The sequence below is a fragment of the Lampris incognitus genome, chromosome 4, assembly GCF_029633865.1.
Source record: "Lampris incognitus isolate fLamInc1 chromosome 4, fLamInc1.hap2, whole genome shotgun sequence".
Classification (NCBI taxonomy): Eukaryota; Metazoa; Chordata; class Actinopteri; order Lampriformes; family Lampridae; genus Lampris; species Lampris incognitus.
The window spans coordinates 46,647,718-46,664,162 of NC_079214.1; the positions used below are offsets into that span (position 1 = coordinate 46,647,718).

Consider the following 16,445-nt stretch of genomic DNA (forward strand, 5'->3'; position numbering starts at 1 on the left):
GTGCCTGCTCAGTTTCGTCTACATTTCCAGCCTTTATGTTGAGACATTGCTTGTTACCTGTTTCCTCATCTAGACCTTGCTCTTCGTGTTCCCCACAGTACTAACTGCTCTGCCCAGCCCCTGCCTCCGGTCGTTGGTCTGTCTGTGTCGGCATATTGGGTTCAGCCTTGCAGCCCCAGTTAACACATATTTGAATGAAATATGTTATTCAGATGCATTTATCTAACAAAATAAGGGGGCGTCAAGGTGGCGTGGCAGTCTGTTTCGTTGCCTACGAAAACAAGGATTGGTGGTTTGAATCCCCGTGTTACAGATACAATTGGCTGTGTCTGGGAAGCTGGATGTGGGTATGCGTCCTGATCACTGCACTAGCGCCTCCTCTAGTTGGTTAGGATGCCTGTTTGGGGGGGAGGGGGAACTGGGGGGGGGGTAGCGTGATCCTACCACACGCTACGTCCCCCTGGTGAAACTCCTCACTGTCAGGTGTAAAAGAAGCAGCTGGTGACTCCACATGTATTGGAGGAGGCATGTGGTAGTCTGCAGCCCTCCCCAGATCGGCAGAGGGGGTGGAGCAGCAACCGAGATGGCTTGGAAGAGTGGGGTAATTGGCTGGATGCAATTGGGGAGAAAAAGGGGGAACATTTTAAAAAAAAATGCTGTCAACACTTTACAAAACACAGATTTTATGTCTTGGTTGTGGCTCATTGGTGCTTTGCCAAATGTTCTCCAAGTGAAAACGCTTTGCCAAATGTTCTCCAAGTAGAAAACAATGGTTAGCTAGGTGAACAATAAAACTATTGTTCACCTAGCTAACCACTCTTTTCTACCTTGCTCTTATTCCATCCGAAAAGAGGCAATAATTTATCCATAAATCATTTGACATACTGATGTAATTTATTTTCCTTTAATTGGATTCATCACAGGGTGACACCCAATCAGCAGAAGCACTGGTGTGGCAAACATCTGAAGAGTTGACACAAAAGGCCCAGACACAGCAAGTGTCTTGTGAAATACTTATGTATTGCACTGTGAAGGACGAATGCATCTTCTGAATAAATGTCCATTAGTATCTTACACAATGTTGCAGGTTAACAACCTTCAGAATTTGTTGCACAACAAGCAGCAATACATTAGAAGAAAAACACATTATTGTAGTAATAATTACCATTAATGGGTGGATGGATGGATATAATTAGTTGATGCATTCAACTAACATCAGACATGGGGTAAAAACCTTTAATTGGGATTAGAACTTTCTTACAAATAAAACTGAGAAAGGTGGCTTGCCTCATTCTCATATTTAGTACTCTCCTAACTTAGAAAAACTAATATATACTTCACAAACCAATGTTATGGCATGTAACTGAGTAGATAAAAGTGCTCTTTGACATGGGATTTACTGAGGGTCGTTTGAGGGGCTTTGAAAACGGCAAGTTGACGTAGAAAGAAGGATTGCGCATGAGTTGCACTTACCAGGAAGGATGTGCATGAGGACTGTTGGGAGTTTGTGGATGAACAGCATGGCAGGGCTATCTGCTATAGCCAGTAACAAATAGAAGACTATCGAAGCAACACAGGCTAGAGATAAGGCCGCTCGTGCCCCAAAGACATCTGCAAACCTGCCAACAGCAAAAAATGAAACAACAAGAACTGGGGTGAGGTTTCATTAAACAGGACCCTTCCTTTTGTGTAATTTGGCTCTAAAATCTCTAACCCTGTTTTGTGTGTCAGACGTTCTTATTGGAAAAAAAAACTACAAAACAAACCACTCTTTTCGGAGGAAGCAATTGCCTGGATCTCAACATACTCACTGCCAACATGAATAAACCTGGAGGTTTTTGCTGGGCTGCAGGAAGTCGGAGCTCCAGTCACACCTTTCTCTTACCTTTTCCTGTGGATGACTCAGAGGAAATTATATCTCTATGGACAAAAGTGATGAGCCACATGATGAAAGATTCTCGGCTACTGGTTTTAGATTAGTGAGGCTGTGGCACTGTGCCACCACTTCTTTCCAGCAGTAGGATTGCCTAATGGTTAGTGAGGTCATCCTCCAAGAGAAGGGGCTGAGCAGTCAGTATCCTTCAGCAAAATAAATTCCCCTTCCCTACTTCAGGGCAGCAGCTAGCTGGCTGAAACTGTGCCTGAATTAGAGGTTGAAAAAAGAATTTCATCCTCTGGGATATAGTTAAAGTTGGCTCGTGAGCCAGATGTCATTTGATGACAAAAGATGGGTGTAAACTAATGATGTTGGGCTGGCTCATGAGACTATTGCTTAAGTATATCAAAAACAAACAAACTAAAGAAACAATTATTCCGTCAAAGAAGAGGGTACATGTAAAAGAAGGTTGAATCAGTTCATCTCGATACAACAATTATTAACAGATAGGTTTCATCACTCAACTAAGTGACCTCTTCAGTCTAAACTGACTGCAGGTATCCCCACGCTTATAAACAATAGTGGCGTAATGACCAAAACCAATGACCAGTTTCATATGTAAACATGGGTGTGCCCATTAACTAGAGTTTCAATGGCCATGTGTACTATTCGCAGAGGATTTGTGAATATTTGCAATCACAGCATTGTAAGATGGCGACAGATGTACTCTTAGCCCTCCCACCCCCACCCCCGGTTCAGGGATGGTCCTCACCTCTTAACATAGATGGCCTCTGACTCCCCGTTCAAACCAGTGTTACTCCCTATCAAGGATGTGCACATCCTCATCTCTGAAAGAGTGGCCACTGGCGTGTAGATGAGTGTACACTGCAGAGTTCTGGCCTGACGAGTTAGCTCTTCTGTTGTGCCATCTTCTTGGCCAGTGTTTGTTTAGTTTCCCCAATGTATAAGTCACGGCAATCCTCCTGGCATTTAACCGCGTACACTGTATTGTTCTGTTAGTGCCAGGGGACCCGATCCTTGGGGTGGACCGACTTCTGGTGCAGCGTGTTTTAAGTTTTGAAAGTAACTGAAATGTGGTGTTTGGAAAATACGCATATCAGCTTTTCTGGCACTGCCGCCACATATGGAATCACCACTGGTTTATGCCCCCCCCCTTTTTTATGTAAAGAGGGAACGACCATCCCTGAACCGGGGGGGGGGGGGCAAGAATACATCTTACAATGCCGTGATTGCAAACATTCCCAAGTCCTCTGTGAATAGTACCCATGGCCATTGAAACTCTAGTTAATGGTCACACCCATACTTGCATATGAAACTGGTTTTGGTTGTTATGGTTTTGGTCGTTATGCCACTGTATTGTTTATAAGGGTGAGGATACCTACAGTCACTTTAGACTGAAGAGGTCACTTAGATGAGCGATGTCTGTGAATGTTCTCATTCATCCAGGTCATGGTTATCCAAAGGAATTGAATGGAGTGCAACTGGACTTGGTATATATCCGTGAAGACGTTTCATCTCTCATCCAAGAGGCTTCATCAGTTCATGCCTTTCTGACTAGACCAAGCTAGTCTGACTGGCTGGTGATGAAACTCAATATTTATCCTCTTTGGAGTCGTTATCAGAGCTAATGATGTCCATGGCTCTTTGTGTTCCGATGTTTAGCAACGCCCGTCGTTATCAGAGGTATTGATATGCGTGGCTCTTTGTGATCTGATGTTAAGCAGCGACGGTCGTTGGGGGTGTTAGTTTCGACTTTGTTAGTGCTCCATTCAGTGGTCATGAGTCGTTGGAGCCGTTAGTGACCAATTGTTGTTCTTGGAGGCTAAGCCTCTTGAGTCTCCTGGGTAGAGATGAAAGGACGGCATTGTAAGTGGGAGATAGGTGGTGTTGCAGACCTCCTCCTTTGTTGAGGGATGGTTTTTCCAGTTTCGCATAGATGGCTTCCTTCACCCCTCTTTCAAATCATCTATCTTCCCTGTCCAAAATGTGTACGTTGCTGTCCTTGAAGGAGTGTGTCTTCTCCTTTAGGTGTAGATAAACTGCTGAGTCTTGTCCTGAGGAGTTTGGCCTTCTGTGTAGGGCGATCCGTTTGTGTAGTGGTTGTTTGGTTTCTCCTATGTATAGGTCAGTGCAATCCTCATTGCATTAGATGAGCGATGAAATGTATCTGTCAATAACATTGTATCCAGATGAACTGATTCAACTATCTTTGCTTTTCTTCCCTGGATTATTGAGCGTGCATCAAGACAAGATGGTACTTGCCTGCCAAACACCGGGCCCCCTAGCAGCTGGATCACACCAACCATGGTTCTCAAATAACCAAACCACAAGGTATCAAAGCCAAGGCTCCTGGCCAAATACTGTTTGAAAAAAAAGATAAAGAAACATTAAAACCTTTTGAATTTCCTTAAATTCAGTGTAATTATCTCACAGGCTACTTTTTGGTTTCAGACATATTTTGTCTCACAAAATCTTATCACCTGTGGTACAATCATACTATGTGTTAGCTCCTGCCAAAGGTGCAAAAAGTGGTTATGCAACATATGCAGCACATAGGGGCACTACGCGAAGGTGAGCGCCAAAGCAATGGATAGAAATATACATATACATGATATGAAAATGTGTTTTTGTTGTCAGTTGTCTTTGTTTTGTCATTTAAAACAGGTACATGATGTGTTATAGACATATTTCTGAAGTTACAGCCAGGTCGGAGCCAGGGAGGGAGGGAGGGAGGGGGAGGAAGGACAGAAAGGCTTGAGTGCCATGTAGGCTACATGCCTATATGCAACATGGTACATACACATATCAAATAATTCGCCTGGCAGCTAAAAGTGATGTTAACCTAAAGAAGAAGAGGAAGATGAGGAGAGGGAAAAGAATGGCTGTGAGTAATTACTGCATTATTTTGGTATTTTTTTAAGAGATTGAAAATATATATTTCATCTTTTTTATCTAACGTTAGCTAAGCTTGTGAGAAACCGAGCTGAAGCTAGTTTGAACTAGCCAGCAATGGCGTTTGTTTTTGTTGTCAATATGAAACAATCTATCTTACAAATGGACCAATGGGGCGGTTTTTGCATTTGTCATGCTGACTTTGCGGTAAGCTCCACCCCTTTGCAACTAGGTCTGTCCCATTTGGAGCGAGGCCCCTCCCATTTAGAACTGCTCCGGGCTGCAGTAATATCTGTAGTATTTGCCCTGTGACACAATTATAAACTTAATAAAATAGTAAATGCATATTCCAGCTCAGCACTGTGTGTTTATTCATTCCACCATCTTGGACCACATACATGACTGCTCCATTTCGTGGGACTTGCCGATGTCACTATTCTATGACAAGCTGTAAGGTACAAAGGTTATGCTGAATAGCATATCAGAATGTTACATCTCCCTTTTTCTGAAAAGTGCTGCCTTACACGCTGCCAGAACAATCCCACTGGTGTAACGTTTTTGAAATACAGAACAATGCCTTTGTCACAACAACACATGCTTATTGTAGAACATTAAGCTGGAACAACATAAATTCCACATCACATATATTCTTTGGTCGATGCAATGCTGGAAGCTTGAACCTGCGCAACTAATGGAAAATGTCTCTGTTATAACTTCAATAGAGGAATGATGTGCCCCATATGAAGATTCAGTAGGCAGGAGGTACTGGAGCTCATCAAGTCATCAAGGTGCAATAACTCTGTGATGACAGATAAGGAAAACAAAGCATGAACAGGTAGGATCACTACAGGTTAGTGCATTCACAGGAATGTGAACAGGTAAGCACAAAACATTACAGGTAAGTGCATTCACATGATTTTAAAAAAAAAAAATTTGTCATAGGGCAGTGATCCGCCTACACCTTTTACAAATGCTCACAAATCAAGAACTTGTCTTGGTTTGATAGTGCAACCTGATCGTGTGGTATAGCCAAGCTGCTGTCCGTTTGGCTGACTGTCCAGGTCTTGGGGTTCAGCAGGTTTCTGCTGACGAACCTGTGTGTTACTGGTGCTAGGCTCTGTCTGCTGGGTGCCTGTTGCACTTGCATCTTCTTTGTTTTCGCAGAGGTGTCAGCGGTTGCGTCGATAGGTCTGTCCTTCTCTGGTTTTGATATGGTAACTTCTATATGTGTCTGAAGGCCGTGTTACCTTTGTGAGTTTCCAGGATCCATCTTCCTGCTGGAAACAAATCGGTGCACCTACAGGCAGGTGGGGCAGAGGTCTGGCAGATCTGTTATAGTATGCCTGTTGGCGGTGTTGGCATACCTCTCTCCTCTCATGTACAGTCTGCTGGCATGTGACCTGTGGCTGCAGTTGTTTTGCTGTTGCTGGCACGATCGACTGCAGCCCCAGACTCATTAGAAGCTGTGCTGGTGATTTCAGGTTGTCTACAGGTGTGTTGCAATACTCCAGTAGACTCAGGTAGAGGTCTTTGTTCTCGGCTCTGGCTTTGTCCAGTATGCGTTTGGCTGTCTGGACAGTCTTTTCTGTGAGGCCATTGCTTTGTGGGTGATGGGGGCTTGTGGTGGTGTGAGTGAAACCCCATGTCTCGGCGAATGCCGAAACTCATCTGAACTGTAGCACGGTCCATTGTCACTGATGACAGACTCAGCGATGCCATTTTCGAGCCATCGCTGCCATGAGTTTTGTGATGACAACTGATGAAGTACAGCTGTATAGTCTCTCTAACTCAAAAAACCTGCTATAATAGTCCACTATAACAAGGTAGTCCTGTGAGTTCCATGTGAATGAGTCTGTGCCTATCACTTGCCATGGTCTCTCAGGTATGACATGCGATAGCATGGGCTCTTTTGGGTTTGTGCTGCGTCGCTCCTGGCATATGCTGCAGGCTTCCACTGCTGCTTCAATCTGTTTTCCCATGCCAGGCCAAAACAAGAAACCCCTCGCTCGGTTTTTGCTTTTTTTCCACACCCATGTGACCGGCGTGTATGCGCTCTATCACGTTCGCCCTGAGCTTACGGGGAACAATGATTTTTTCGCCTTTAAACAAAATGCCATCCATTTCAGAAAGTTCGTCTCTGTGATTCCAGTATTCCTGGATGCTAGGTGGGCATCTTTTCTTTGCGTTGGTTTTGCCAAAAACCAGTATGTCATCGACTATGGCTGTTACGCCATCAAGGCTTTCATGTGTTTTATCCACGTGCCTCTGGAACTCGTCTTGAGCCAAAATAATGCCAAATGACAGTCGGAAAAAGTGGTATCTGCCGAACACTGTGTTGAATGTGGTCAACAGCAATGAATCAGTGCTTAATTTATGGCCCAATATTCTAACCTAGCATCTAAGACACTAAAAAAATTGTGCTCCAGAAAGCTTCGTTGTGACATCCTCTAAAGTAGGAAAGGGGTAGTGAGGTCTTTGTATTGCCTTGTTAAGGGATCTGGGGTCTAAACACACTTTTCCTATCTTGGGCTTTTCAACTATGAGCGCATTCACCCATTCTGTGGGTTCCATGACCTTGCAGATTACATTTTCTCCATGCTGTCGAGCTCGTCTTTTAGTCTGCTGCGTAGCATGATGGGAATCCTGCGTGGTGGGCACACTATGGGGATTGCATCTGGGGCGACGTGAAAGGTGCACTCGCCTGGAAATCCGCCTACACCTTGAAATATGTATGCGTACTCTTCCAGTATGCTCTGTGTGAGCCAATGTCTGTTCCCTCATTTTCCTCATTCACAGCCATCACTATTTTGATTAAGTTTACATCACGACATGTTCTCATTGCTAGGACCAACTGGGCATTGGTGTCGACAATGTAGAAATCTAGCAACCCTGAGCTGTCCTTGTATCGACATTTTAACTGGCATGTGCCTTTCACGCTCAGTGCTCTTCCCCCGTATTCAGTGAGCCTATGTGCTGCTGGTTTCAGTACAATGTTCTTGAACAGTGTGTGAAATAGGTTTGTTGGAATGGTATTGGCCTGTGCCCCAGTGTCCAATTTGAATTTGACTTTTTGTGGAGGTAAGCCAATTCTTACCTCTACATAAGCCTGCTCATTGCTTTTGCCATTGTTCTTTATTGCGATGCTGTCTACGTAGAGTTCTGTCTGCTTCTTCATTTGTGTTCTCTCCAACAGTGTGCACTGTATTACAGTAAGGTTTTGTCTGTGGTGGGAATTTTGATTTGCATGCTTTTGCAAAATCATTGATTTTTTTTGCATTTAATGCATTGTTTCCCCTTAGCTGGGCACACAACTTTGGCACTATGTTGCCCTCCACAGTGGCGACATGCTCTATTTGCTGTGTTAGTTTCTCTTTGCTTTGCAGCTTTTCCTGTTATGTTTCTTATTATAAATGAAGAAACTAGTTATTAAGGCACTGTGACAACTCAGCTAACATGTGCATCAAGTATCGTATGGTGTACTTCTTCTGCCAGAATCCTACAGATTACTAAAGACAATACTGGTATAGCTTACAGGTAGGTACGTTTGTGGCTACTGCCCTCAGGTGGTAAATACTGGTAAGAGTATTAGTATTAACTCCTATCACCACATCTCCTTTCCTTTAGATGTAGCTATACACAAACAAACTATTCATCTAGCCTTAGTAGCAACTTCAAACTGTAATAAAAACATTCTTGTCACCCACAAGCATGAGCAACATTTTTTTCCAACAGCATAAACAAACATATCTATTTTTTTTCAACAGCATAAACAAGCATATATATATATTTTTTTTTCAACAACATAACCAGGTTCCTTTAAATAATTAATCATTTTGAAAATTATAAATAAATAAATAAATCTGGTGCCCCCTCCGGCAGTTGGTGCCCTACACACAGTGCGTGATGCGCATTATAGGAGCGGCGGCTCTGGCCTTTGGTGTTGATGAGCTGTCCATTGTAGGCTTTGAGTGGAACAGAATTTGGACGAATGCGTGGCTTTACCTTCATGGCTTTGATGTCGAGCTCATTCATCAAGTTAGCCTTTGCTCCTGTGTCCAGCTTGAGAGGAATGACAGCTCCGTTTATATGCAATGGAACAGTCCACTTATCCCGCTCAACTGTGTTCACACTTGACTGTTCAGTCCCTTTAGGCGTGACATCTTCCTGCGCTACCATTCCCATGAAGAATGAATCACAGAGATCAGTTTCTTCCACTGCATGCACACGTTCACCTCGGCTTTGTTTCCCCTTGGAAAAGCATTGTTTCACGTAATGAGTCTGTCCTTGACATTTATTACAGACTTTGCCATAAGCTGGGCATTGTTTTGGTGCATGTCGAGTACCACATCTTTCACAATTAAAAGACTCTAAGCCCTTTTGCTGTTTCAACTGCCATGACGTTCTCTGTTTCTGTACCCATGCAGGCACAGTGGCTATCGCTGCGATGTCTTTTTCACTTTCCTTCGCGCCACCACCAAACGTTCTAGCATGTTGCAGGGCTACCTCACTAGCATGGCATATCCTCACAGCTCCAGCTAAGGTAAAGTGCGTTTCTCGTAGTAATCTCTATCTCACTTTCTTGATATTAACGCCAAACACTAACTGATCCTGGATCATTGAATCATGCAGCTCTCCAAAATTGCACGTCTTAGCTTTCAATTTCAAGTCCGTCAATGCTGATGTCAATGCTCTCACCATTTTGCTGCGTGCGCATGCGAAACACGTACCATTCGAATGTCTCGTTTTTCTTAGGCGAACACTGTTCATCAAACTTCTTGACAACTTTGATGAATGTATCCTTATCAGCTGCGTCGGTGTAAACAAACATGTTGTATACCTCAAATTTTTGAGGTCCTGTGACGGTAAGTAGTGCAATCTCAACCTTTCACTAGCAGCGCGCCCTCCTCCTAACAGGAGGGTTACCGTAAAGACTGCAGTAGAAGTGACTACCAAACAGGCCACCGTATTAACTGTATTAGAGGCACCAACAAAAGTTATCAACAAACTTAACAATCTCCCCTCTTTTTTAAAAACAAAAACTGCAAGGATAATATTTCAGGAAAACAAAACAAATGCTCAGTTATCAACAGTCAGACTCAGTCATCTAGCTTCCATTGTCCATTATTCAGTGCCTTAAGTAATACCAGGGAAGAGGCTCCCTTTTTGGTAGACAGTCTGCCAGCTGTTCCTTTGTAGCTGACCACAGAATACGATGAATCCTTTTGTTCTGGATAAGTTATTTGATGCCACTTATTCTGACATAGAGCTGACATGAGTAGTCTGAGGGACTCTGATGAGCATGTAGGTGAGTCCTTCTGTAGATCTTTAGTGTTGAATTCTTCAAAACCCCTAGCCACAAGACGCGCTTTGGGTATTATGCCATCAGGAGTTTCTTTCAGTGTACACACCCAATGTAGTGGACACCTCCCTTTGACCCATATCTTTTACCTCCTCAAACACCCCATCATTCTTCCAGCTACTGATTTCATCTAGTTTAGACTTATCAAATGAAACACCATCTGTGACTAATACATCATTTTCCTGCATATCAGAGCATAGTTCTACAGTATCCAGTGGATTAACCCGAAGATTGTCTACCTTAGTAAGATCAGCTGACCCCATAGTACCAGCGATGTCAGATGGTTCTAAGTACTGTAGGTTGTACCAGTTTCTGTTATTTCCTGTAGCCTTTCCTGCTCGTCCCATCACTTTAGCTCTGTGAGACGCACCTGTTACATTATCCACAAAGCTCATTGTTTGACCTGTTTTCAGCCCTAGGGAGGCTCCTACCCTTATGCCTGTCTGTTGATTATCCTTATGATTGTTACCTTCAGTGACATCTGTATCATTGTCTGTAACACCCCCAGCCTCACCGTCATTGTTCATATCAACATCTATTTCACAATCAGTACCAGGTATGTTCCCACTGTCATCGTTAACAACATCCACATCACTATCAGTAACAGGTACATTCACATTGCCCTCAGTAACATTCTCGCCAGGGTGCTCTAGACCCCCACTAGCACTTACTTCACTCTTATCAGCCTTCCGCAGCCTAGAATGATGAACCCTGACATAGGTCCCACCATGGCGTACAAAGATCACCACCCCATCTTGTCCTATCACGACTCCAGGACCTTTCCACTCAACACAGTCTGTCCTTTTGTAGAACACCTTGTCCCCAGTTTCATACTTCTCATCTTGTTGGACGAAGTTGCTTTCGTAGAGCTCTTCTGAGTCTCTCTGAGCACTCTGCCTCTGTGAAAGCTTTCCTTGCTGCATGTAATGCTGTTATGTGCTATCCCACCCATGCACTCATAGTAGTTCCCTCCAAAGCAGGTGGCTGATCCACTAACACAGAGGGAAGGTTCGGATTCTGTCCAAACACCAGCTGATGTGGGCTGAAGCCATGTACGTTCTGCATTGTGTTCTTTTGCCATGAGTGCCCAATCCAGTGCAGTTTTCCAGTCAACTCCGTTGTCAAGTTTTACCTTCAGCATTATCTCTGTGAGAGTTTGGTTATGGCGTTCCAGCAAGCCATTGCTCCATGGACTATAGCCAGCAGTCGTCTTTATCTCGATGTTGAAGTTCTCTGCCATGTCTCTTATTTCTTCATTATTGAACTCGCTGCCATTGTCGCTGAAAAGACGCTCCGGTGGACCATGGACACTGATCCAGGAATGTACAAAGCATTTCACTATCACACTTGATTTCTTTGAGGTCACAATGCCACCCGCACTGAAGCGTGTGAAGTGATCGATAATGTGCAGGTACCACACATTCGGTTCTAGCTCATGTAAATCTACTGCCACAGTCTCATTGTATCGGGAGGCCATGGGCAGACCAACAGCAGGCTTGGGCTTAGGCTTGCTGTAATTAAGACATATCTCACATTTTCCTACTATCTCTTCTAGAATAGCAGTGCTCTCATCATCAGTGTTTCCAGCATTTATCAGCAGCTTCTTCAGTTTGTCAACTGATGCATGTCCGAATTCCTTGTGAAGTTTCAGTAAAGCTTTGTGTTTTTGTTCCTTAGTCATATTCTCTGTGATGGCCAGGACCACATTCTCATATGTATCGCATGGGGACTCATTATCCATTATGTTCAGACAGTAGTGTCCTGAGGAGGTCATCTCCAGAGCTATCGGTTGCTGAAACATTATTGCTGTATCGTTCTCCAAGTTCAGCACAGCTCCTGCTCTCTTTAGCGACGTTTTACTCAGCAGTAAAGGGATGTCAGATGGGACCACTTCTGTTTTTATACAGCATTTTGTTTCTCCTATCTTGGCTGGTATCTTGACCTTTTTAGTCGAATGTACAACTCGCCCATCCCCAAACTTGAAAGGCTTGCTACTCTCTGTGTTAACTATTTTCTGTACTTTTCTCATTTAGTCCCCCCTACATAGTTATTCAGCCATTTTTCACCACAGACAGTCCTTGTGCATGCCGTGTCAATGACAGCTGATCCCAGAGCCTCAACCATGAATATTTCCGTATCCGATTCCTTAGAAAACAGCGTTACATTACACCCATCAGGTTCTTCTGTGCATTTATTTTCTTCTGTCACCTTTACATGTTCTTTCTTATGTGGGCAATCTTTCACCCAGTGGAATGTGCTTTGACAAATCCCACACTTTGTTCATCTTCCGTACTTATCAAGTGGATTTGTGCCTGCGAGTGGTCCTCTAGCTTGCACACTTTGGGCTCGTGGGTGCGGTTCTCTTTGGTCTGTGTAGTAGGCTGCATCCTGACTCACGTTAATGGCTCCCACCTTCTGCTCATGTTTTTCTCCGAATATGCATTTCAGTGCTGACTTCATATCATCAAAAGTGTGCTTACCATATGCAGTCAATGCCAGTTGCTTGTCTTTCACATCAAGACCTGCTGTATCCAGTAGTTTAAACGCCAAAACAGCGTCGGGCAGAACCATCTCGAATTTACGGATCCTGTTGTATTTCGGTTCAAAATCAACAATAAAGTCCACCATCGAGACGCCATTTTCCCTCGATATTCGATCAAACTCAGAATAGGCTTCGTAGGCCCGGTCCTTCTCTTCTCTCAAAAAAACCTTGTCAAGTTCCCCAATCAAAGTGGTCATTCCATCATACTTATTTAGATCATCCACATTTCTTCCTAAAGCAGTATCCCTCGCTCTACCTGTAAACGATAAGAGCCACAGCCAACGCTTGCTTTTTCTTATCCAAGTTCGTCACCCGTCTCCATATTTCCACTTCATTTTTCCAGTTTTCATATGGCTTCTTTTCATCAAATCCAGGAGGCTGTCTGAAGTCATTCGAGGCAGCCATCCTCTGCTACCAATGTTAGTTTCAAATAAGACAACTGTACTTATTTAACTGAGTTTTATTTGCGCTCTCAACAGCAAGTGGCCACAGCCTACCGAACATTTCAACAAGTGCCTTTCACTTGCAGCGCGCCTTCATCCTAACTTGAGGGTTACCGTAAAGACTGCAGTAGAAGTGACTAACAAAACAGGCTACCGTATTAACTGTATTAGAGGCACCAACAAAAGTTAACAACAAACTTAACACAGTGCATCCGGAAAGTATTCACACCCCTTCACTTTCCCCACATTTTGTTATGTTACAGCCTTATTCCAAAATTGATTAAATTCCTTTTTGTTCTCATCAATCTACACACAATACTCCATAATGACAAAGTGAAAAAGGTTTTGTAGAAATTTTTGCAAATTTATTAAAAATAAAAAACTGAAATATTGCATGTACATAAGTATTCACACCCTTTGCTATGACACTCAAAATTGAGCTCAGGTTCATCCTGTTTCCATTGATCCTTGAGATGTTTCTACATCTTGATCGGAGTCCACCTGTAGTAAATTCAATTGATTGGACATGATTTGGAAAGGCACACACCTGTCTATATAAGGTCCCACTGTTGACAGTGCATGTCAGAGCAGAAACCAAGCCATGAAGTCAAAAGAATGTCTGTGGACCTCTGAGACAGGATTGTATCGAGGCACAGATCTGAGGAAGGGTACAAAAAAATTTCTACAGCTTTGAAGGTCCTGAACAGCACAGTGGTCTCCATCATTCGTAAATGGAATAAGTTCGAATCCACCAGAACTCTTCCTAGAGCTGGCCGCCCAGCCAAACTGAGCAATCGGGGGAGAAGGGCCTTGGTCAGGGAGGTGACCAAGAACCCGATGGTCACTCTGACAGAGCTCCAGCGTTCCTCTTTGGAGATGGGAGAACCTTCCAGAAGGACAACCCCATCTCTGCAGCACTCCACCAATAAGGCCGTTATGGTAGAGTGGCCAGACGGAGGCCTCTACTCAGTAAAAGGCACATGACAGCCTACTTGGAGTTTGCCAGAAAGCACCTAAAGGACTCTCAGACCATGAGAAACAAGATTCTCTGGTCTAATGAAACCAAGATTGAACTCTTTGGCCTGAATGCCAAACGTCACGTCTGGAGGAAACCAGGCACCTCTCATCACCTTGCTAATACCATCCCTACAGTGAAGCATGTTAGTGGCAGCATCATGCTGTGGGGATGTTCTTCAGTGGCAGGAACTGGGAGCCTAGTCAGGATCGAGGGAAAGATGAATGGAGCAAAGTACAGAGAGATCCTTGATGAAAACCTGCTCCAGAGCGCTCAGGACCTCAGACTGGGGCGAAGTTTTACCTTTCAACACGACAACGACCCTAAGCACACAGCCAAGACAACAAAGGAGTGGCTTCAGGACAAGTCTGTGAATGTCCTTGAGTGGCCCAGCCAGAGCCCAGCCTTGAACCCCATTGAACATCTCTAGACACCATGTAGTAGTTGGCCTGTGGCACAATTATAAACTTAATAAAATAATAAATTCATATTCCGGCTCAGCACCGCGTGCTTATTCACTCCACCATCTTGGATCACATACATGACTGCTCCAATTTCAAAGTAATTGCATTTGGCATATCGTACGTTTAATGTACCTCACTAACGCACCGTAAAAAAAAATTTTTTTTTTGACGGATGAATTGGCGTAAAAAAACCCCGGTGTTTTAATATAAATCGCGTGAAAATAGAGGCGTATTAATGGCACGTTTGGCTTTCCATACCCGGTGCTTTACACGCAAGCGCTGTTCTTTGCCTCTTCCCCGTTTTGTTTCGTTTCCCCTCGCTCGCAGCTGCCTGTACAACTCTGGATTGCTGCATTTGTGTGCGAGGATTTGTATGGTTCGAGTGGCAGTTAATATCCGCGCGTGTGACACAATATAATTTTCTCGTGGAGCATTGTTTTATCATGCTCGCGACCTGGCATAAATCTGACGCCATAGTAAACATAGTGTTTGCACGAGACAATGAACAAATACATTTTTGCAATGAGTTGTGTAAAAACCTAAGTCAGAGGAGCCTAAACATGATAGCGTGATACATTTATCAATGCAGATATTTCATGTGAAAACAACGGAAACGTGAAAAGGCTTCTCCCTGCCCACTAACACCACCTGTGTTGAATAGGATTATAACAAAATTAACACTTACCGGGAGAATAGAGAACTGCATAAACATCCACGTTACATCCATTACGACGATTAAGTAAATGATGTGAATTATTCGCTTTTCCTGTTGGGAAACTATGGCAGGTTTTCCGGACATTTCCTTGCCTCCTTCGCCCATTTGACTATCTTTTCAATAAACAGTTGATTGCTTGCTGTACAGCAAGCAGGTTCGGCAGAATCTAACTGCAAATTGATTTTTTTATCTTCTGATTATAATGTCAGATAGGTGTCACGTCCAATCTATGAGGATAAACTAGCACACCGAGTTGTGTACTTTGGAACCCAGGGTCTGTGGCGTGACGTCACATGTGTCGTACTTCAGTAGGCTGAGTTTACCATTTTCAAGTGCAACAGTTTAAAGCCGCCCTCCGCTTTGGATCCACCAAGTACCGCCTCCTTCAGATGATGATGTTTATTTTCCCATACAACGTTTGTGAGTATGTTGTTAATGTCTTTTAATCTTTTTATTTCCCTAGGTAAATTTCATATAGACAAAGCCAGACTACTTAAATCAAGACCTTTATTCAAATTATTTTTGATAGTTATGAATATTACCATACCAGCAGTCACTGGGCGGCAGGCGGGGAGACACCCTGGGCAGGCCGCCAGGCCATCACAGGGCCGACTGCTGGGATAGGCTCCAGCATCCCCGCCACCCTGAGAGCAGGATGAGCGGCACAGATAATGGATGGAAGGATGGATTGAATATTACTTTGAGTCTCAGAATTTCGTAACAAACAAACAAACAATGTATGTCAGTGAACAAAATTTATGTCGCAATGTGTAATTGAAGAAGTCTGTCACTACTACTACTACAAACCCCAATTCCAGTGAAGTTGGGATGTTGTGTGAAACGTAAATAAAAAGAGAAGACAATGATTTGCAAATCCTTTTCGACCTATCTTCAATTGAATACTCTACAAAGACAAGATATTTAATGTTCAAACTGATAAACTTTGTTTTTTTGCAAATATTCACTCATTTTGAATTTGATACCTGCAACACGTTCCAAAAAAGCTGGGACAGGGGCATGTTTACCACTGTGTTACATCACCTTTCATTTTAACAACACTCAATAAGCGTTTGGGAACTGAGGACACTAATTGTTGAAGCTTTGTAGGTGGAATTCTT

The 16,445-nt window shown here is 43.5% G+C and overlaps 1 protein-coding gene across 1 annotated transcript in view; it reads right to left on the minus strand.

Annotated features, from left to right (window-relative positions):
* The window catches only part of slc22a18 (solute carrier family 22 member 18), a 31,853-nt gene extending 16,279 nt beyond the window's left edge, over positions 1-15,574 (minus strand). The window contains exons 1-3 of the mRNA XM_056278747.1: positions 15,298-15,574; positions 4,160-4,257; positions 1,474-1,619 (exon numbers count right to left, since the gene is read on the minus strand). Coding sequence (XP_056134722.1) covers positions 1,474-1,619; positions 4,160-4,257; positions 15,298-15,432 — 379 coding nt within the window. The 5' untranslated portion in view covers positions 15,433-15,574. The remainder of the gene's footprint in view (positions 1-1,473; positions 1,620-4,159; positions 4,258-15,297) is intronic.
* Between the last annotated feature and the right edge of the window lie 871 nt (positions 15,575-16,445).